Below are 23,160 nucleotides of genomic sequence, written 5' to 3' on the forward strand. Positions count from 1 at the left end.
ACCTCTGGCAGTCTCTATGGGGGTGCCACAGGGTTCAATTCTCGGGCCGACTCTTCTCTCTGTATATATCAATGACACTATTCTGTATACATCTGGCCCTTCTTTGGACACTGTGTTAACAAACCTCCAAACGAGCTTCAACACCATACAACTCTCCTTCCGTGGCCTCCAACTGCTCTTAAATGCTAGTAAAACTAAATGCATGCTCTTCAACCGATCACTGCCCGCACCTGCCCACCCGACTAGCATCACTACTCTGGACGGTTCTGACTTAGAATATTTGGACAACTATAAATACCTAGGTGTCTGGCTAGACTGTAAACTCTCCTTCCAGACTCACATTAAGCATCTCCAATCCAATGTTAAATCTAGAATTGGCTTCCTATTTCGCAACAAAAAAACAAAACAAAGCCTCCTTCACTCATGCTGCCAAACATACTCTAGTAAAACTGACTACCCTACCGATCCTTGACTTCGGGGATGTCATTTACAAAATAGCCTCCAACACTCTACTCAGCAAATTGGATGCAGTCTATCACAGTGCCATCCGTTTTGTCACCAAAGCCCCATATACTCCCCATATACTACCCACCACTGCGACCTGTATGCTCTCGTTGGCTGGTCCTAGCTACATATTCGTTGCCAAACCCACTGGCTCCAGGTCATCTATAAGTCTTTGCCAAGTAAATCTCCGCCTTATCTCAGCTCACTGGTCACTATAGCAACACCCACCCGTAGCACACGCTCCAGCAGGTATATTTCACTGGTCATCCCCAAAGTCAACACCCCCTTTGGCCGCCTTTCCTTCCAGTTCTCTGCTGCCAATGACTGGAACAAATTGCAAAAATCACTGAAGTTATAGACTCATATCTCCCTCACTAACTTTAAGCGTCAGCTGTCAGAGCAGCTTACCGATCGTTGCAGCTGTACACAGCCCATCTGTAAATAGCCCATCCAACCAACTACCTACCTCATCCCCATATTTGTTTTTGTTTTTCTGCTCTTTTGCACACCAGTATTTCTACTTGCACATCCTCATCGACACATATTTCACTCCAGTGTAAATTGCTAAATTGTAATTACTTCGCTACTATTGGCCTATTTATTGCATTACCTCCTTACTTCATTTTGCACACACTGTATACAGATTTTTCTATTGTATGTTTGTTTATCCCATGTGTAACTTTGCGCTGTTGTTTTTGTCGCACTGCTCTGCTTTATCTTGGCCAGGTCGCAGTTGTAAATGAGAACTTGTTCTCAACTGGCCTACCTGGTTAAATAAAGGTGAAAAGAAAGAAAAGAAAGATGGTTGGCAGGAGTAGTGCATTTTTATCATAAGGAGACGTATACTTGGAAGAAAGAGGAGGAATGGAGGGAAAAAGAGAGGGAGAGGAGGTCTAAGAGAGAGAGGGAAGAAGAGGGTGAGTTTGAGGATAAAAATGGTGGATAAAAGGGAGATGGTTTGTTAAGACAGGAGGAGAAATGGAAGTGAATGAGGGTGAAGTATTGGAGACCAAGGTATGCATCAGGATCAGGAAAAAGAATAGTGGAGTAGGGTGGTGTTCATTTTATTTTAAATAATTGTGAAGTTAGTGAGTATAGTGTTAGATGCAATGGTATTTATTTAGTCCATTTTTATTTTTCAAGCTAAGTATAAGGGAGGACTCCAGCCTAGTAGGTGGCGGTAATGCAACAAATTCAATGCCAACCGCCGTTAAACCTCATAGAAGAAGAAGAAGAAGAAGAAGAAGAGAGGCACAATCAATGCGGAAGATAAGTTTGTGTGTGTCGACGCGGTGTGCGCTGTGGAGTGGGGTTCCCCAAAACACCAGTCAGCACATTGTACCGCCTGAAATATCTCTCTATGCCGGACAGTAGCCTAAACAGAAGAACACCTATTGCAGTATTGGAAAATACACTGAAAGTTGCACTCAAAAATAGTCCTGTAATTGAGATAACCACGTTTGACGGAGTGCGGTAAAATTCAATTGTAGCGCCCTACAATTTTGGATTACACGGTGTCGGTTGTGCACACTCCCGCCCGTACATCAGTCGAATGCCGAAGGAGAGGGAGAAGAGGCGAAAGACCTCCAAGGAGGCAGGGCTGTCTGGCGCTGGGATTGGTGAAGGGTTTTGTAAAGAGCGCAGAACAAGCTGCAAAGCATCTGAGAATTGCGATGAACTGTGCCAGATGACAGAAGTTAGGTTGCCTGAGGTTAACGCTGTTCCAGCGCAATCTAGTATGATGGAGGTGCGCCGTGTACCACAGGTGACAATAACCCCAGATGGAGGCTGCTCGCAGGAGATGGAACAGGAGGACTGGGCTGATGTGGACGGTCCTCTGCGACGGAATATGTCAAACTCCTCTATCTCCTCAACAGGTTCCTCCATAGAGTCAGAGGATGACATTCTGAGTGACAACGAGAAAAAGAGCAAGGGGAATATCACATTAGAACATTTGTGTGAGCACACGGGAGAAGTGAGTACAGACTATTCTTTATTCAATTAAAGTCTTCTTGTTATTGGGTCGTTCCACAAAAAGAGTGCCTTTGGGTCCTTTTCATATTTTAATGAGATTGTGCACCAATATAGAATTTTAAAAGCCTGTTATAGTAAATGAATGAATTGCCCTTTAATAAAGCTGGGTTGAGAAACTTTGTAACCTTTAATATAGACCACATGGAGAATTCAATAAATCAGCTTTTTTTAAATGAGGACTTGTGGCAACAAACAACAAGTGCCAACATTTTGCATTTTCATTGCATTCCAGGCACCCTCTGTGACTTCTAGGAAGATTTTAACCCACTTAACTCCAAATGTATCCAGGTTTTCACCGTCATGTAGTTAAGCTCAAGTTCTGACAGTTATTTCTGAAGATGATTTTTTAAATTTCATGTGATTAGTGATTCATTTACATATGTACCTCATTTTAAGGCCAACCCTGTTAAAGCTGCAATATTTACAATTTTGGAGCGACCTGACAAAATTCATTGACAGCAAGTCTAAGAAGCGGTAGCTCTGTTCTATGTGCGCATTTTCTATGGTTCCCGTTCTTAACTTTCGTTTTTGCAGTCTATTACTTTTGTCAACCCTGTTACCCATAGATACAGGCTAGAAATGTTTAGTCTACTAGTATATCTCAGATCTGGCAGTCATTTTGATATTATGACTGAGAACTCTGTCCTGTAATAGGGCTAGATTTTTTTCCCCCCTATGTACTGTACAGTACCAGTCCAAGGTTTGGACACACCTACTCATTCCAGGGTTTTTCTTAATTGTTTACTATTTTCTACATTGTATAATAATAGTGAATACATCAAAACTATGAAATAACACGCATGGAATCATGTAGAAACCAAAAAAGTGTTAAACAAATCCAAATATATTTGAGATTCTTCAAAGTAGCCACCCTTTTGCCTTGACAGCTTTGCACACATATATTTAACAGTGGTTTAAATGATAGAATGATTCTCTACACTATACTTGCTTGTTTTGTCATGTGAACTAGAATTTTAGCAACCAAGAAATGGCGGAGCGATTTCTGCGTAGTTCATCTTTCATGGATGTGAGCTTTCTGATGAATTTACTAAACATCCTTTCCTTAATGTATTAATTAATCTGTTAGAAACCCTTTCATACACAAGACCATTAAGCAACATACAGTACATGTGATACTGGTATAATCAGTTGTTTTTGAGGGTCTTTATAATGTTTTCTCATTTATAGTGCAGTAACGATGAATCACTGAGTGAAAAACAGGACATTTTCGTATCTAATCAACAGCCAAGTGATCAGTTAGCGCTAATTACAGACACTCTTCAAATGGTTTATTTCGTCTTGATTGGGATCATGTCAGATAGGCCTATAGTTAGCCATCTTAAAGGTCATTTCCTCTTTTGCGGTGCACTTCTGTGAGACAACACAGAAGTGGAAAGGATTTAGTTTACCCCCCCAATCTTAATTGAGTTAACTTGCTTCATGTCTGATGGACCCTGGTCTGAAGCAGCCATTTTGTTTTAGCCACGTCTTATAGTACATAATACAGGCGCTGCTGTTTGCTTGGCCTACAGTATAATTTAGGAGGGCTGAGGATGGTGTTGTATTTGACTTCAACACGCTTGATTGATGACCTGCTGTAGAAAATAGTGGCACAGTTGTGTTTGTCAGGACAGTACAGTAGTTTTAGATCCTCAAACTTAAAAGTAGCCGTGAATACCTAATATGATGATCCAACAAAGTTTCCAAACAATGTCACTTGCGAATGTAAAAGCACAATTCAATGTTTGACTTCTAAGGCCTCTCTGTTTCTCTACACCACTGGCTGAAAATTCTGTACGAAGTGAATAATAATCAACTTGTCAGAAGCCATATTTGACTTTGTCTCTGACAAAGGAGATCTGTGCCTCTGTGTAGCTCGTCAGAGCTCAGCCATCTCCATAGAAGGCTCTTAGCTGTCAGCTTCCTTTAAACACACTGCATACACATTGCCTGGCCCTGCAGGAAGGGATGGCTGGGCTGTGTACACTGCATAGTGGTTCACAGTGCTCTCCAACTGGGCCAGGTCAGTATGACAGGCCACTTGAAAGCTCTCATACTCAACCATTTTTATTGATCTTTCCAGTTATTGAAAACAAAAAAATGGTCATGGAAAAGGTTCCTCCCCGTTTATGAAAATAGAGATTTCATTACCTCGCTAACCTTTTTAAATGGTAGATGAAGTCTCCAGTCAGCCCCCACACTTACATTACAAGACACCCCCATAGTCTTATGACTTATGTGCACATTTGAGCCACATTGACATTTAGTTATTGCCCTTTCAACACAGAAAGAAAACTACTACTTTGTACACTAGGTTACCCATTCTGTGTTTTTCCAGTAGGGGAGAGTGAGGTAAGTAGATGATTTTTATTTTTTTACCCTTTAGCATTATTCCGTCAAGGGAAATATAGTATTCTTTCTAACAAAGATATCTACATATATTTCAAGATGTTGTGTATCCCTGGAAATATTCAGAGGCCATGGAAAAATTACAGTTTGAAAACATAGACAAGCTATCTAACACTTTTAACATAGGCCCTGTTGTTAGCTCATATACCAGCAATAATTCCTTGCATTACGCCTGGGAAGACAACACTTCAATTTGCTCAACTTGCCATTGGCTCAACTTACCCCAAGGCAAACATTTTGACTATATTAGCCCACACAGCTACAGTTGAAGTCGGAAGTTTACATACACTTAGGTTGGAGGCATTAAAACAACTAGTTTTCAAACACTCCACAAATTTCTTGTTAACAAACTATAATTTTGGCAAGTCGGTTAGGACATCTACTTTGTGCATGACTTTGTGCTTTTCGAACAATTGTTTACAGAAAGATTATTTCACTTATAATTCACTGTATCATAATTCCATTGGGCAGAATGGAACACTAAGTTAACTGTGCCTTTAAACAGCTTGGAAATTTTCAGAAAATGATGTCATGGCTTTAGAAGCTTCTGATAGGCTAATTGACATAATTTGAGTCAATTGGAGGTGTACCTGTGGATGTATTTCAAGGCCTACCTTCAAACTCGGTGCCTCTTTGCTTGACATCATGGGAAACTCAAAAGAAATCAGCCAAGACCTCCACAAGTCTGGTTCATCCTTGGGAGCAATTTCCAAATGTCTGAAGGTACAATGTTCACCTGTACAAACAATAGTATGCAAGTATAAACACCATGGGACCACGCAGCCATCATACCGCTCAGGAAGGAGACGCGTTCTGTCTCCTAGAGATGAACGTACTTTGGTGCAAAAAGTGCAAATCAATCCCAGAACAACAGCAAAGGACCTTGTGAAGATGTTGGAGGAAACACGTACAAAAGTATCTATATCCACAGTAAAACAAGTCCTATATTGACATAACTTGTAAGGCTGCTCAGCAAGAAAGAAGCCACTGCTCCAAAACCATCATAAAAAAGCCAGACTGCAGTTCGCAACTGCACATGGGGACAAAGATCGTACTTTTTGGAGAAATGTCCTCTGGTCTGATGAAACAAAAAACAGAACTGTTTGGCCATAATGACCATCGTTATGTTTGGAGGAAAAAGGGTGAGGCTTGTAAGCCGAAGAACACCATCCCAACCGTGAAGCATGTGGGTTGTAGCATTATGTTGTGGGGTTGCTTTGCTGCAGGAGGGACTGGTGCACTTCACAAAATAGATGGCATCTTGAGGTAGGAAAATTGTGGATATATTGAAGCCACACCTCAATGACTTTAGTCAGGAAGTTAAAGCTTGGTCGCAAATGTGTCTTCCAAATGGACAATGACCCCAAGCACACTTCCAAAGCAAACGGGCTTAACGACAACAAAGTCAAGGTATTGGAGTGTCCATCACAAGCCCTGACCTCAATTTTGTAGAAAATTTGTGGGCAGAACTGAAAAAGCGTGTGCGAGCAAGGAGGCCTACAAATCTGACTGTTACGCCAGCTCTGTCAGGAGGAATGGGCCAAAATTCACCCAACTTATAGTGGGAAGCTTGTGGAAGGCTACCCAAAACGTTTGACCCAAGCTAAACAATTTAAAGGCAATGCTACCAAATACTAATTGAGTGTATGTGAACTTCTTTACCCACTGGGAATGTGATGAAAGAAATAAAAGCTGAAATATATCCTTCACTCTACTATTATTCTGACATTTCACATTCTAAAATAAAGTGGTGATCCTAACTGACTTAAGATAGGGAATTCTAGGTTTAGGACCTCATTTTGAAGCTCATTGAGACCCCCGCTGATGTATAGAACATTCTTAAAATGATCTTCTTTGGTTTAGATGGAGCTTTCATGATGCTTCTAACACAATAAATTCATTTGACTTGGTGACAATCTTTAAAAAATTACCTAACTTGCTTACCACTTTTTCAATGTGGTTTCTTCATTCACAAACTCCATGAAATTATGACGTCTTCCTAAATATTTGGTCAAATTATTCATTTTGTGTATGGTTTACCCCTTTGGCTGAACTTACCCCACCCTCCCCTATGACAATTACTTGTAGTGAAAAAGAGGAATGAACATTGTCATCACATCAATTGGCAAAAAAAATAAATAAAACAAATGGTATGTTAATGATTGCTCATATTCAAATCTGCCAGGTTGAGAAACTGTTGCAAGTTAAATGAACAGCTTGAGTGAATCATTCAGTATTGTCACTCCCTTGTTCCAGTTCTTGTTTGCTGTTATGTCATTTTATAATTGGTCAAGTCAAAGTGTAGTGGGCTTTATTTGCAGCTGATCCCAAGAGCATTATTTTCCATCAGTCTGACAACCACACTAGGCACGGCTTTACATAGAGATGTGTCCCAGAACTCAACAGGAATGTATTAATAAAAGGTTAAAGAAGCAACAATGTTCACAAACATGAAGTGATTGTAGTTTGTGTGAGAGCGCGCCCCATACGGTTATGGAAATGTTGCAATCTTTTTTTTTGAATGAATTGAAATACCTACTACAATGTTGAAATTCAGACTAGCTTTTACATTACATCTATAGAATTGTGTGTAGCCACAAATGAAATGAACACAGACCTATCTCCTTGTCTTGACAGATGACATGGCTTTATTAAATACATGTTCATTTAATATGTCACTGTACACTGTTGGCAATGATGTGTTTGCGAGAGAGTTGAAGGACTGTGTGGACATATGACACCCACATAGCTGGCTATACCAACAAAGTCCATTTCATATGCCACATAAACAACACCAGCAAGTGTCACTTGACATTTCAGAGTGCCTGTCTGTGAGTTCTGTTACTTGTTTCCAGTGTATACAATCAATAGAATGAGTTAGTGTTCTTTCACTGCGGCCAATGATTAGGGCTTCACTTCCTTTTACTGCAATCTCAGCATACTGCATTGTGACCTCCGACCTCTGTTTCATTGCTTACCCTAAATTGTCAGTGTCACTGGATTTACAGTGCATTCGGAAAGTATTCAGGCCCCTTGACTTTTCCACGTTTTGTTACAGTACAGCCTTACTCTAAAATTGATTCAATTGTTGTTTCCCCCCTCAATCTACACACAATACCGCATGATGACAAAGAATAAAGCTGAGATTTTCTAAATAACAAAACGGAAATATCACATTTACATAAGTATTCAGACCCTTTATTCAGTACTTTGTTGAAGCACCAAGTACAGCCTTGAGTCTTCTTGGGTATGATGCTACAAGCTTAGCACACCTGTATTTGGGGATTTTCTCCCACCCTTCTCTGCAGATCCTCTCAAGGTCTGTCAGTTTGGATGGGGAGCATTGCTGCTCAGCTATTTTCAGGTCTCTCGAGAACCCTCCAAAGGGTTCAAGTCCAGGCTCAGGCTGGGCCACTCAGGACATTCAGAGACTTGTCCCGAAGCCACTCCTGCATTGTCTTGGCTGTGTGCTTAGGGTTGTTGTCCTATTGGAAGGTGAACCTTCCCCCCCAGTCTGAGGTCCTGAGCGCTCTGGAGTAGGTTTTAATCAAGGATCTCACTGTACTTTGCTCCGTTCATCTTTCCCTCGATCCTGACTAGTCTCCAAGTCCCTGCCGCTGAAAAAACATCCTCACAGCATGATGCTGCCACCACCATGCTTCACCGTAGGGATGGTGTCAGGTTTCCTCCAGACGTGACGCTTGGCATTCAGGCCAAAGAGTTTCATCAGACCCAATATTTTTTTATTCTCACGGTCAGGCTTTAGGTGCCTTTTGTCAAACTCCAAGTGGGCTGTCATGTGCCTTCTACTGAGGAGTGGCTTCCGTCTGGCCACTATATCATAAAGGCCTGTTTGGTGGAGTGCTGCAGAGATGTTTGTCCTTTTGGAAGGTTCTCCCATCTCCACAGAGGAACTCTGGAGCTCTGTCCAAGTGATCATTGGGTTCTTGGTCATCTTCCTGGTCAGCTCTAGGAATATTCTTGGTGCTTCCAAACTTCTTCAATTTAAGAATGATTGGGGCCACTGTGTTCTTGGGGATCTTCAATCCTGCAGACATTTTTTGATACCCTTCCCCAGATCTGTGCCTCGACACAATCCTGTCTCTATGGACAATTCCTTTGACCTCATGGCTTGGTTTTTGCTCTGACATGCACTGTCAACTATGGGACCTTTTATATAGACAGATGTGTGCCTTTCCAAATCATGTCCAATCAATTGAATTTACCACAGGGGGACTCCAATTTAAGTTCTAGAAACATCTCAAGGATGGTCAATGGAAACAGGATGCATCTGAGCTCAATTTGGAGTCTCATAGCAAAGGGTATGTATTCTTATGTAAATATTCTTATGTAAATAAGAATACATTTTTCATATATTTGGTATCTTGTGTAAATTGAGGGGGGAAATGATTTAATCCTGTTTAGAATGAGGCTGTAATGTAACAAAGTGGGAAAAAGTCAAGGGGTCTGAATACTTTCCGAATGCACTGTATCTCAGTACTTTACAAAAATATATGGTTTTACTTGTATTTATTCAGGGGATCCCTGAAACTAGAGGAGGATTTACCTAAATTGGTCGAGACCAGAGGGACCTCGAGTTAACCCATTCGCAGGGATGGTTTGGTAGCTCATTCTTTTATACTTTAGTAGCACAGTTAGGTAAGTTGGAAGCTTGTGTAGTCGAGCTTTGTAAACAATCTGCTTCCTGCTACTTACAGTGCCTTGCGAAAGTATTCGCCCCCCTTGAACTTTGCGACCTTTTGCCACATTTCAGGCTTCAAACATAAAGATATAAAACTGTATTTTTTTGTGAAGAATCAACAACAAGTGGGACACAATCATGAAGTGGAACGACATTTATTGGATATTTCAAACTTTTTTAACAAATCAAAAACTGAAAAATTGGGCATGCAAAATTATTCAGCCCCTTTAAGTTAATACTTTGTAGCGCCACCTTTTGCTGCGATTACAGCTGTAAGTCGCTTGGGGTATGTCTCTATCAGTTTTGCACATCGAGAGACTGAAATTTTTTCCCATTCCTCCTTGCAAAACAGCTCGAGCTCAGTGAGCTTGGATGGAGAGCATTTGTGAACAGCAGTTTTCAGTTCTTTCCACAGATTCTCGATTGGATTCAGGTCTGGACTTTGACTTGGCCATTCTAACACCTGGAGATGTTTATTTTTGAACCATTCCATTGTAGATTTTGCTTTATGTTTTGGATCATTGTCTTGTTGGAAGACAAATCTCCGTCCCAGTCTCAGGTCTTTTGCAGACTCCATCAGGTTTTCTTCCAGAATGGTCCTGTATTTGGCTCCATCCATCTTCCCATCAATTTTAACCATCTTCCCTGTCCCTGCTGAAGAAAAGCAGGCCCAAACCATGATGCTGCCACCACCATGTTTGACAGTGGGGATGGTGTGTTCAGGGTGATGAGCTGTGTTGCTTTTACGCCAAACATAACGTTTTGCATTGTTGCCAAAAAGTTCAATTTTGGTTTCACCTGACCAGAGCACCTTCTTCCACATGTTTGGTGTGTCTCCCAGGTGGCTTGTGGCAAACTTTAAACGACACTTTTTATGGATATCTTTAAGAAATGGCTTTCTTCTTGCCACTCTTCCATAAAGGCCAGATTTGTGCAATATACGACTGATTGTTGTCCTATGGACAGAGTCTCCCACCTCAGCTGTAGATCTCTGCAGTTCATCCAGAGTGATCATGGGCCTCTTGGTTGCATCTCTGATCAGTCTTCTCCTTGTATGAGCTGAAAGTTTAGAGGGACGGCCAGGTCTTGGTAGATTTGCAGTGGTCTGATACTCCTTCCATTTCAATATTATTGCTTGCACAGTGCTCCTTGGGATGTTTAAAGCTTGGGAAATCTTTTTGTATCCAAATCCGGCTTTAAACTTCTTCACAACAGTATCTCGTACCTGCCTGGTGTGTTCCTTGTTCTTCATGATGCTCTCTGCGCTTTTAACGGACCTCTGAGACTATCACAGTGCAGGTGCATTTATACGGAGACTTGATTACACACAGGTGGATTGTATTTATCATCATTAGTCATTTAGGTCAACATTGGATCATTCAGAGATCCTCACTGAACTTCTGGAGAGAGTTTGCTCTACTGAAAGTAAAGGGGCTGAATAATTTTGCACGCCCAATTTTTCAGTTTTTGATTTGTTAAAAAAGTTTGAAATATCCAATAAATGTCGTTCCACTTCATGATTGTGTCCCACTTGTTGTTGATTCTTCACAAACAAATACAGTTTTATATCTTTATGTTTGAAGCCTGAAATGTGGCAAAAGGTCGCAAAGTTCAAGGGGGCCGAATACTTTCGCAAGGCACTGTAGGGAGAGGCAATATCTATTTCTGAAAAATAAGCCCACTTTAAATATTTTTAACTCGCACATCTGTATATATATTTTTTAAAGCATGAAATCTTTGTCAATCCAAATGCCCAGATATTTATAGGTGGTGACCCGATCAACGGGAGAACCATTGAATTAATAAATATGTAGTCCAGCCCCCCAAATTTTACGAGATTAAGAGAACAACATATATTTGGTCTTGCCCGCATTAAGTATACGTTTTAAACCTACCGGAACATTTTTTGCAAGGCAACCAGGCCAGATTGCAGCTCTTACACAGCCTGGTTGTCAGTTGGGGCAATGGCATAGATACGTGTCGTCTGCATACAGCTGAACATTATAAAAACATGTATCTCGAAAACTAGACTTAACACCATTTAGAAATCACACACTGTGTCTTGTGTGACCGATAATTCTCAAACCACACGCAAGAAGCCTGATCCAGGCCTATGTCATTCAACCTTGGGATGGTCAACAGTGTTCGGTCTATAAAGAAGGCAGCATAATGATTTTTATAATCGAAGCAATTTAACACATCAGCTGAAACGGTGCCATGTCCATGGTCTTAAACCGGATTGGTGTGGAAATGTTTCCTTTTAGAGTGTAATAAAAGAATGTCTCACCTCTGTGTCATCAAGCCAGTGCTAAGACTGTGTAGCAGTTCTGCTGTGAACATGCTGTGTGACTCACTCAACGTCTCATCACAGATAGAGAACCAAAGTTGTCACGTCTCTGCCTGAATCATCCACATCTCGTTGAACAAGATCTCCATGACTGTCTTAATGCAAATCACATGGAAACAGAAAGCCAGTCAGGTGTGACAGTACACAACAGCTGGTAGTGAAATTTGTAAGTTCCACAGAAATGACAATATATAGCAAAGAAACTAATATGTTTGCAGATGAGGCCAAGGTTAGTGTTTCAAGTAATGGGTTAGGGGTAATGGCTAGGTTTTTATTTATTTTTATCAAAACTTTATTTAACTAGGCAAGTCGGTTAAGAACAAATACTTATTTACAATGATGGCCTACCAAAAGGCCTCCTGCGGGGACGGGGCCTGGGATTCAAAATAAAAATGTGGGATAAAACACACACACACATTACAACAAGAGACAACACTACATAAAGAGAGACCAAAGACAACACAGCATGGCAGCAGCACAACATGACAACACGGTAGCTGCACAAACAGGCTACAAAATTTTTGGACACAGACAACAGCACAAAAAGGCAGAAAGGGAGAGACAACAATGCATCACGTGAAGGATTAAGGTTTAGGGTTGAGCAAGAATGGGGCCATGAAGCTAGGGTTAGATTTGAGGTTTGAATTCGAGTTGAGCCGCGATAAGGATATGAAGCTACGGTTAGTGACTTAGATACATTGAAGCAAATAACCAAAGTCACAGTGGCCAAGTGATTATGACAGCTGTCCCTCGTATTTGAGTCAAATCATGATCATTATCGTTATACAACTTAATTGACGTCCACCCGACTGGTGAGCGCTGGCTTGAGGAGGACAGTGACTCTGCCTGGTTGATAATGAACCAGATACTCCAACGAGGTAAAGCTGACTGTTACTGTGCTTGGTCTTCTTTCCTCAGAGCATTCCCTGGTGGACGCTAAAGAATATTGTCGTCAACTGGCCTTTTGTTGGCTCCCAGAGAAGAAACCTGTCCTGGGTTCAACTAGCTGGACACAAAGGTAAAGCACAGTCATCATGGTCATGACCCCTCACCGATCAGAGCAGCGTACCACGAACCAATCACTAATGATACATACAGTGCACATTCCACACAAAATAAAGCACACGAGGCACAGACTACTGTATGCTATTAGTCACACACAACTGCAAATTCCATCTGAAACAATCTTCTTGACCCTAACCAGCTTCAAGACGGGTCACTCAGCTGAGACCGCTCTCCGCACTACCAAAGCTGACTCTCTCTCCTCATCCTCCTAGATCTGTCCGTTGCCTTCAACACTAAACCGTCAGATCCTCCTCTCCACCCTCTCAGGGCTGGGCATCTCAGGATCTCCACACTCTTGGTTTGCATCCTACCTGGCTGGCTGCTCCTACCAGGTGACGTGGAGAGGATCTCTGCACCATGTCCTCTCACTACTGGTGTCCCCCAGGGCTCCGTCCTAGGCCCTCTTCTCTCTATACACCAAGTCACTTGGCTCCGTCACATCCTCACATGGTCTCTCCTATCACGGATGACACTCAATTACTTTTCTACTTCCCCCTTTTGACACCCAGGTGGCGACAGGCATCTCTGCATGCCAGGCAGACATCTCAGCTTGGATATTGGCCCACCACCTCAAGCTCAACCTCAACAAGAAGGCCTGCCCGCTCCAAGACCTCTCCATCACGGTTGACTAACTCTACGATGTCTTCCTCCCAGAATGCAAAGAACCTTGGCATGATCCTGGACAACACCCTATCGTTCTTTGCAAACATCAAAGCAGTAACTCACTCCTGCAGGTTCATGCTCTACAACATCCGTAGAGTATGACCCTAGTACTTCACACAGGAAATGGCTCAGGTCCTAATCCAGGCACTTGTCATCTCCCATCTGGACTGCTGCAACTCGCTGTTGGCTGGGCTCCCTGCTTGTGCCATAAAACCCCTGCAACTTATCCAGATCTCCGCAGCCTGCCTGATGTTCAACCATCCCAAGTTCTACCATGTCACCCCGTACCTCCGCACACCCCACTGGCTTCCAGTCGAAGCTCGCATCCATTACAAAATCAAGGTGCTTACCTATGGAGCAACAAAGGGAACTGCTCCTCTACCTAGCTATATTCAAACCCTACACCCAACCCGAGCACTCCGTTCTGCCACCTCTGGTCTCTTAGTCCTCCCACCCTACAGAAGGTCCGCTCCTGCTCAGCCCAGTCCAAGCTCTTCTCTGTCCTGGCACTCAAGTGGTGGAACGAGTTCCACCTGAAGCTAGGACAGCAGAGTCTCTGCCCATCTTCTGACAACAACTAAAAACGTACTACCTCTTAAAAGATGATCTTAAATACAGTGCCTTCACAAAATATTTATACTCCTTGACTTATTACACATTTGTTGTTACAGCATAAAATGGATTCAATGTATTGTTTCCACTCATTTACACACAATATCCCATAATGACAAAGTGAAAACATGTTTTTAGAAATGTTTGCAAATGTATTATAAATGAAATACAGAAATATATAATTTACATAAGTATTCCCACCCCGGACTTAATCCATGTTAGAATCAGCTTTGGTAGTGATTACAGCTGTAAGTCTTTCTGGGTAAATCTCTTAAGAGCTTTGCACACCTGCATTGTACAATATTTGCACATGATTCTATTTCAAATTCTTCAAGCTCTGTCAAGTTGGTTGTTTATCATTGCTAGACAGCCATTTAAGTCTTACCATAGTTTTGACTTAAATCGATTTGAAAATAAAGCCACTCAGGAACATTCAATGTTGTCTTCGTAACCAACTCCAGTGTATATTTGGCCTTGTGCTTTAGGATATTGTTCTGCTGAAAGGTGAAATGGTCTCCTAGTATCTGGTGGAAAGCAGACTGAACCAGGTTTTCCTCTAGGTGCTTAGCTCTCTTTTGTTTCTTTCTATCCTAAAACAACTCCGTAGTCCTTGCCGATGACGAGCATACCCATACCCATTCAGCCACCTCCGTGCTTGAAAATATGATGAGTGGTACTCAGTGATGTGTTGTGTTGGATTTGCCCCAAACAGAACACTTTGTATTCAGGGCATGAAGTTCATTACTTTTACACACTTTTTTTTTTGCAGTTTTACTTGAGTGCCTTATTGTTGAATATTTTTATTCTTTACAGGCTCCCTTCTTTTCACTGTCATTTTAGGTTAGTATTGTGGACTAACTACAATGTTGATCCATCCTCAGTTTTCTCCTATCACAGCCATTAAATCTCTAACTGTGTGATGTCATTTCAGGGCCTAAGTATTTTCTGTCTTCGTGCTAGACTGCCGCTTGTCCCTGGTACATGTTTCTCCTAACAGTGTTGACTTGTTAACTTCGATTTGTTAGCTCTTAATTGTTCTGTTTTTTTGTCTACTTTTCAGCCTGTTTTTGTCCACTTGCCTTGCATGCTGGACTTTTACAACCTTGCTTTATTAGAGCTTGTTAGCTGTTAGTCTACCTCTGAAAAGGTTCTGCATGGTCAATCTGTGGTCTGTGCAGTGGCTGTACAGCATTTACTGCTGATACAGACGGTGCAGAAGTCAGCGCAAATGTTCTTTTTGCGCTTCACGGAGCTGTTGTCAAATAAAATACAATTATATTAGTCACATACACATGGTTAGCAGATGTTATTGCGAGTGTAGCGACATGCTTGTGCCTCTAGTTCCGACAGTGCAGCAATATCTAACAATTCCACAACAACTACCTAATACACTGAGTTTGTGTCTTATACAGGACCTCCCGTCCCCACCCACCATCAACCAATCATGCCAATACGGAGTCCTCCACATTGTTGCAAAATGTGAGAGGCACACAGCGATGTGGTACGGAGCTTGATTTGGCCTTTGCGTGCCTCTGGCAGCTCTGCAATTGTCACACCCGCCATACAAAGCCTCCAACCATGATTTTGGATCAAGCATAAATTGGATTTGAGTCTGGACTGCGCTGCTGTGACTTCCACCTGCCTGGGTTCTTCCTCTGATCGCTGGCCTGCTGCTTCACACCTGGCCTCCTATCAGATTACCCTCTTGACTCTCGCTGCCGGGTATGGCTTCCGCCTCCCCCTGATTATTTGCCGGTAAGTTCTATGGCAGCGGTCACTGACCATAAAGGCTTACACTCCTTTTTTTTTGTGCGAGTTGCGCTGTTGTTGGTAGTTGCATTTGATTCAGAAGCCCTGCGCAGGCAAAGTGTTCCCATTTTTGAACAATTTATTTTGTCTGAAAAGACAAACTCCGCCTACCAGGCAGTCCGGGAGATCTGTGGTTAAATTGAGTGTGCCTACTGCGCCAGCCAATTTGGATAGCTCAAATCACTTTGTCTACAGCTTCCCCAGCCACAAAGTTTGATGCTAGCCTCCATGAGGTTTCATAAGTTTTAAAACCATGACCAGAGAGACTCAAAGAACACATCAAAGAGCTGCTGTTTTTATGAGTGAGTTCATGTCTGCTTTTATTTGACACTATTATAAAACGGGCCTCTCCCAACTTCTCCCACTGCAATGAATGAGTAGCCAAGTCTATCGATAGCCCTGCATATGACTTATTATTAGCAGTTTGTTGTCTTTTATTAATAATGAGGACTTTCTCTGGTCATAGGAACAGCAGGAATTTGTGCTTGAGAAAGATGAGTTTCGCCATCAGGTGGAAGACCGTGTCCCCTCTTTCTGCTCAGTCTCACTGGAGGAAAGGAAGGAGAGAGCAGGGACGGTGAGAGGGGGAACCTCTGCTGCTCTCTCCTTCCCTCTGCTGATCAAGACAACTGGGAACTCTGGCAAAAACGAGATCTGACTGGTAACAATAGTTTGAACGGTCATTCAACTCAGAATTCCAAGTTGGAAACTCTAGAGCTCCGACTTTCCGTCCTGAAGATCATTGACGTCACGATTTGACCCCCCCGGGTCCCAGTTGTCATAAAAGCACCATTACCATTGGATGCAGGTACCATCAGTCCAGGAACAAAGCTAATCATTTCAATTTATGCTCAGCTGTTCCTTGCAAGTGCTACACCAACTGATCTATTTGTTATCAAATCTCGAGTTTTGAAATATAATATGGTCTGAGAAGAATATTGGCAAGCCAGGCCCACAGCCAATATGCTTTAGGTTTGGGCCTAGTGCACAAACCTCATTCCTACAGAACTGTTTTCATTAGGTTAATGCTACATTTTAAGTCCTGTTGAGAAAATATTACGAGCGGTAGAACTCTGCATGCTTTTTGACTGCAAAGGTTGGTGACCACTTCGCTACGGCCTTTCCCCTGAAGCGCCTCTTTCCCTGGCTCTGGTAACCCAGCCTCGACTCTTTTGCCATTGTGTGGGCCCCAGTCGTCAATCTCATTGAGTAAGCCTCTGCTAGCAAAGGTTTTGTTTCTGACTGTGGGTTATAGTGCTAGCTGGTTTAGAGTAGGCTAGTAGGGCTTTGGCTTGCTGCTTTGCCGACCATGGCGGTTTCCTTCCTCTACGGCAACTGAGTTAGGAAGGACGCCTGTATCTTTGTAGTGATTGCTGGGTGTAATTACACAAGGTGTAATTAATAACTTTTTCATGCTTAAAGAAATATTCAATGTCTGCATTTTTGTGGTCCTGTATGGCTCAGTTGATAGAGCATGGAGCTTGTGACGCCAGGATTGTGAGTTCAATTCCCATGTCTACTCACACATAAAAACGTGTATGCATGATTGTTATTCACTTTGGATAAAAGCATCTGCTAAATGACATTTATTATAATAATTATTAATTATTATATACAAAAAAATACCAATAGGTGCCCTTCTTTGCGAGGTATTGGAAAACCTCCCTGGTCTTTGGTTGAAATCTGTTTGAAGTCCACTGCTCGACTGAGGGACTTTACAATTATCTGTATGTGTGTGTGGGGTACAGAGATGAGGTAGTCTTTCAAACATCATGTTAAACACTATTATTGTGCACAGAGTGAGTCCATGCAACTTATAATGTGACTTGTTAAGCAAATCTTCACTCCTGAATTTATTTAGGCTTGCTATAACAAAGGGGTTGAATACTTATTGACTACATTTCAGCTTTCATTTTTAATTAATTTGTACAAATTTCTAAAAACATAATTCCACTTTGACATTACGGGGGTATTGTTTGTAGATGGTGTCACTCTCATTTTAATACATTTTTAAATTTAGGCTGTAACACAAAAATGTGGAAAAAGTCTAGGGGTGTGAATACGTTCAGAAGTCACTAAGTCATATGTCTTATTTCCCCCCTAAAATGTCAATATAAACTGTCAGTCATGAGTGGTTTGCTGTGGAATGTCAGTGTGTCTGTGCTGCTCTTTTCCAGGTAATTTCAAAGCTGGCGGCAAAGGCACCATTCTGAAGAAGTTCTCTGAGAATGAGAAGCTGTGCTTTGAGAGATTGCAGGGTGACGTTCTCCAGGGCTTTGTGCCAGGATACCATGGGGTGGTGGAGAGGGATGGGGAGCCCTTCCTACATATGACTGATCTACTGGTCAACTTTGATGAACCCAGTGTTATGGACTGCAAGATGGGAGTGAGGTAAGGTAGCAGCAGTAGGTCTGTTCCATAATAATGTGCAGAATACTACATGTCTGGCCCTTTAGGAGGGTTGGGTGAAAGGTGGTATTAAGCAATGTTGAGAAAATGGTGAACGAATCACGGTTGGAGTTATATAATTTAGCAGTATCAGAGAGCATTTTCCATCTTACACTTCAGTGCTCCTGATAGCAGAACATACACACTGTAAACTTGTTTCTTTTTCTCTTGATTAAAAAAAAAACAAAAACTGTTTCTGTGAGGATTTCCTGCCACAGTTGGTGGGGGTGTCATGTCACACAGAGGCCCTCACGTTTCCTGTACATAGACAAAGAACCACATACAAACGCACACACGGGGGGTTGCAGGCACAGGTTTCCCCTGGAGACTCCCTTCTGACAAACATACAATCCAATTCGTTACCCAAGCTCTCTCACTGTCAGCTAACACACCCTGTCACACAGTTAAACTAACAATCAGGCTGTGTACCCTGGAGTCTCCTCCTGACTTCCTCCTTTTATACAGAGGAAGTTCCATTAGCAGAATGAAACTGACCTTCATACATTGACTTTGCTTCTCTTTTTGTCTACCAAGTAAGACTTTGCATGCCGTTGTCTGTAGTGCCACCACACCAACTCCACTCTCATCATACACGACAAGACAATGACAAGTCACTTAGCTGTGAGGATTGTAAACCGTGTCATACGCCGCTCAGTGCGTTTTCGTTCTGTTGTTTTCCTCTCAGGACGTATCTGGAGGAGGAGCTGGTGCGAGCTCGGGAGCGGCCTAAGCTCCGTAGGGATCTGTATGACAAGATGCTGGAGGTGGACAGTGAGGCCCCCAGCCCACAGGAGCACCTCCAGAGGGCCGTCACCAAACCCTGCTACATGCAGTGGAGAGAGACCCTCAGCTCCACACACACCCTGGGGTTCCGCATCGAGGGCATCAAGGCAAGTACCAGTGTGTCAACATAAAAGAAGGAATTTGGTCAGTTTTCACTCAAAACGCCACCATAGAGATCCTTTCCCATTTAAACCAGAAAAGGTTTTTATTGACCCCCCCCCGTCCCCATTAACCGATTTTTAATGGTTAATGTTGCTCATAAGTTTTTTTTATTTGTAGTTCACTCCATATTCAATTTAGTCATGTTGTCTGTTCCTTCTCACAGAAAGCTGACGGTACATGTCATACGGATTTCAAGAAGACCCGGTCTAAGGAGGAGGTCACACAGGTCTTCAGGGACTTTTCCGGAGGCAATACAAACATCGTAGTAGGTTGACAGCTACGAGTCCTACCTGTTATGGTGTTACAGCCGCATTCATTTGCATGTTCTGCTGATTCATAGACAAATGGAGACATGCCTTGTCTCATGTAAAAGGCCATGCTTGAACAGTCAAACAAATTGGTTTACCTGTCTCGTGTAAGATCACATGAAAAGTAATACACACATTGGTAAATATTTGGATAGGATGAGAAACCCACATGGCAATATGAACTATAGTAGATCCTGTTGGAACGACAGCTGGCAAATGGAATTGAGCTACCTGTACACATAACCTCTTAATTTAATGGATTTATCAGGGGAGGCTCCCAAGTCTCAACTCTACAGCCAGAATTATCACATTGCCCCCTATTCTCTCCCTCTCATACAGAATTCATACCTCAGCAAACTAGCAAAAATTCAACAAGCCCTGAAGTCATCTGAATTCTTCAAGAGACATGAGGTGAATAGAGGAGCTTTAGTTCATCAGCACGTGTTTTCTATTGAAATTTGTTCATCACATTGTACAGTCGTGGCCAAAAGTTTTGAGAATGATACAAATATACATTTTCAAAGTCTGTTGCCTCAGTTTGTATGATGGCAATCTGCATATACTCCAGAATGTTATGAAGAGTGATCAGATGAATTGCAATGAATTGCAAAGTCCCTCTTTTCCATGCAAATTAACTGAATCCCCCCAAAACATTTCCACTGCATTTCAGCCCTGCCACAAAAGGACCAGCTGACATCATGTCAGTGATTCTCTAGTTAGCACAGGTGTGAGTGTTGACAAGGACAAGGACGCGGCTGGAGATCACTCTGTCATGATTGAGTTCGAATAACAGAATGGAAGCTTCAAAAGGAGGGTGGTGTATGGAATCATTGTTCTTCCTCTGTCAACCATGGTTACCTGCAAGGAAACACGTGCCGTCACCATTGCTTTGCACAAAAAGGGCTTCACAGGCAGGGATATTGCTGCCAGTAAGATTGCACCTAAATCAACCATTTATTGGATCATCATGAAATTCAAGGAGAGTGGTTCAATTGTTGTGAAGAAGGCTTCAGGGCGCCCAAGAAAGTCCAGCAAGCGCCAGGACCGTCTCCTGTTCAAGTTGATTCAGCAGCGGGATTGGGGCACCACCAGTAAAGAGCTTGCTCAGGAATGGCAGCAGGCAGGTGTGAGTGCATCTGCACACACAGTGTGGCGAAGACTTTTGGAGGATGGCCTGGTGTCAAGAAGGGCAGCAAAGAAGACACTTCTCTCCAGGAAAAACATCAGGGACAGAATGATATTCTGCAAAAGGTATAGGGATTGGACTGCTGAGGACTGGGGAAAAGTCATTTTCTCTGATGAATCCCCTTTCCGATTGTTTGGGGCATCCGGAAAAAAGCTTGTCCGGAGAAGACAAGGCGAGCGCTACCATCAGTCCTGTGTCATGCCAACAGTAAAGCATCCTGAGACCATTCATGTGTGGGGTTGCTTCTCAGCCAAGGGAGTGGGCTCACTCACAATTTTGCCTAATAACACAGCCGTGAATTAAGAATGGTACCAACACATCCTCTGAGAGCAACTTCTCCCAACCATCCAGGAACAGTTTGGTGGTGAACAATGCCTTTTCCAGCATGATGGAGCATCTTGCCATAAGGCAAAAGTGATAACTAAGTAGCTCGGGGAACAAAACATCGATATTTTGGGTCCGTGGCCAGAACTCCCCAGACCTTAATCCCATTGAGAACTTGTGGTCAATCCTCAAGAGGCAGGTGGACAAACAAAACCGCACAACTTCTGACAAACTCCAAGCATTGATTATGCAAGAATGGGCTGCCATCAGTCAGGATGTGGCCCAGAAGTTAATTGACAGCATGCCAGGGCAGAATGCAGAGGTCTTGAAAAAGAAGGGTCAACACTGCAAATATTGACTCTTTGCATCAACTTTATGTAATTGTCAATAAAAGCCTTTGACACTTGTGAAATGCTTGTAATTATACTTCAGTATTCCATAGTAACATCTGACAAATCTCTAAAGACACTGAAGCAGCAAACTTTGTAGAAATTAATGTGTCATTCTCAACTTTTGGCCACGACCGTATATATTAAACACAGCGAAGAGCTTTTGTGAGGCATACCAGTGAACAATATCAATGATTATATTGTAATGAGTACTAGTCTTTTTCTCCAAGGTGATTGGGAGCTCCCTCCTCTTCATCCACGACCACACTGAGCGAGCTGAGGTTTGGCTCATTGACTTTGGTAAGACCACAGGGTTACCTGAAGGACAGACTCTGGACCACTGCATACCCTGGCAGGAGGGCAACCGAGAGGACGGATACATGTGGGGACTGGACAACCTGATGAGGACACTGGGCTCTTTGACCAATGAATGCAATAGTGAAGGAACTAGTCAATTGACTAGTGAGTGAACTAGTGAGTGCCTCTTAGCTATGGCCACCCGGAAGGGAGATGGATTTTACATCATTCTAGCAGTTAGAGGACCCCGGGCGGTATTCTACAGTCTCTCAAGGGTCCTCTGTCAAAGTATACCTACTGTATGAATCACACTTACAGCTTACCTACCTACTGTATTCAGCACAACCAATTGTATCGCTGAATAAGTATTGTTGTAAGTATAATACAGTATTGTTGAAGCTATTGCAGCATGGAGGTAAGAGGAAGGTTTTTTTTTTTTTTTAGCATATCTGTGCCTGTTGAACCAATGAATATACAGAAACTTGATATTGTAAAGCCTGTACATTCTAGATGAGGCATTACATTACTGCTTACATAAGGGACAGTATTGCATAGAAATCTAACACGCTCCATATTCCAAGGTATCATTAGATATGATTGATTGAACTATTTGATAATCAAGCATGTCTTTTTTGGTTTCAAACGTTATTTAAGTAAATTGGGCATACTTTATTCTAATACAGTTACACACAGCCGTTTGTATTTAGGATCATATCATGGTGAAAGATGAATTTAAAATGAGTCTTTCTAGTATTGTATTTTGATAGTCCATGAGACTAACCTCAAAAACGCTATTGCCTTGCGTGAATGGGTTAGCAATGGTTGTGTATTGGGATTTCATATGTTAAAGTAAACATCTGTAATGCTGTATTATAAAACACATTAAATCGTTCATTTGTGTGGGGCAGAGAGATACAAGTTTTTAGTGTTTGTTCTTCTGTGTAGAGGCCCATATGAATATGGGCCTCTACATATGAAACCAATGTCTGCGGAAATTTTGAAAAAACGTTTTCAGACTGTTTTATAATTTTTTATTTTGGTTGGGGAAGATTGTATTTTACCAGGTAGAGTCAGGTGAAAGTGGGTTTCTTCACTGTAATTAATATATAGGCTTCAAG

At 42.2% G+C, this 23,160-nt stretch overlaps 1 protein-coding gene across 2 annotated transcripts; it reads left to right on the forward strand.

The window, feature by feature from the left end:
• The first annotated feature begins 1,772 nt into the window (after window positions 1-1,772).
• LOC112256528 (inositol-trisphosphate 3-kinase A) lies at window positions 1,773-22,934 on the forward strand. 2 transcript variants are annotated; one of them, XM_024429844.2, is made up of 7 exons: window positions 1,773-2,479; window positions 12,915-13,014; window positions 18,323-18,536; window positions 19,279-19,483; window positions 19,702-19,803; window positions 20,186-20,257; window positions 21,976-22,934. In XM_024429844.2, exons 1-7 carry the CDS (start codon window positions 2,057-2,059, stop codon window positions 22,213-22,215), a joined length of 1,356 nt encoding a protein of 451 aa, XP_024285612.1. In that variant the 5' UTR covers window positions 1,773-2,056; the 3' UTR covers window positions 22,216-22,934. The 2 variants fall into 2 exon arrangements, with proteins under 2 accessions (XP_024285612.1, XP_024285613.1); XM_024429845.2 differs by having other exon boundaries at window positions 21,962-22,169.
• Window positions 22,935-23,160: the final 226 nt, after the last annotated feature.

This window comes from Oncorhynchus tshawytscha, linkage group LG08 (genome assembly GCF_018296145.1).
Source record: "Oncorhynchus tshawytscha isolate Ot180627B linkage group LG08, Otsh_v2.0, whole genome shotgun sequence".
NCBI classification, from domain to species: Eukaryota; Metazoa; Chordata; class Actinopteri; order Salmoniformes; family Salmonidae; genus Oncorhynchus; species Oncorhynchus tshawytscha.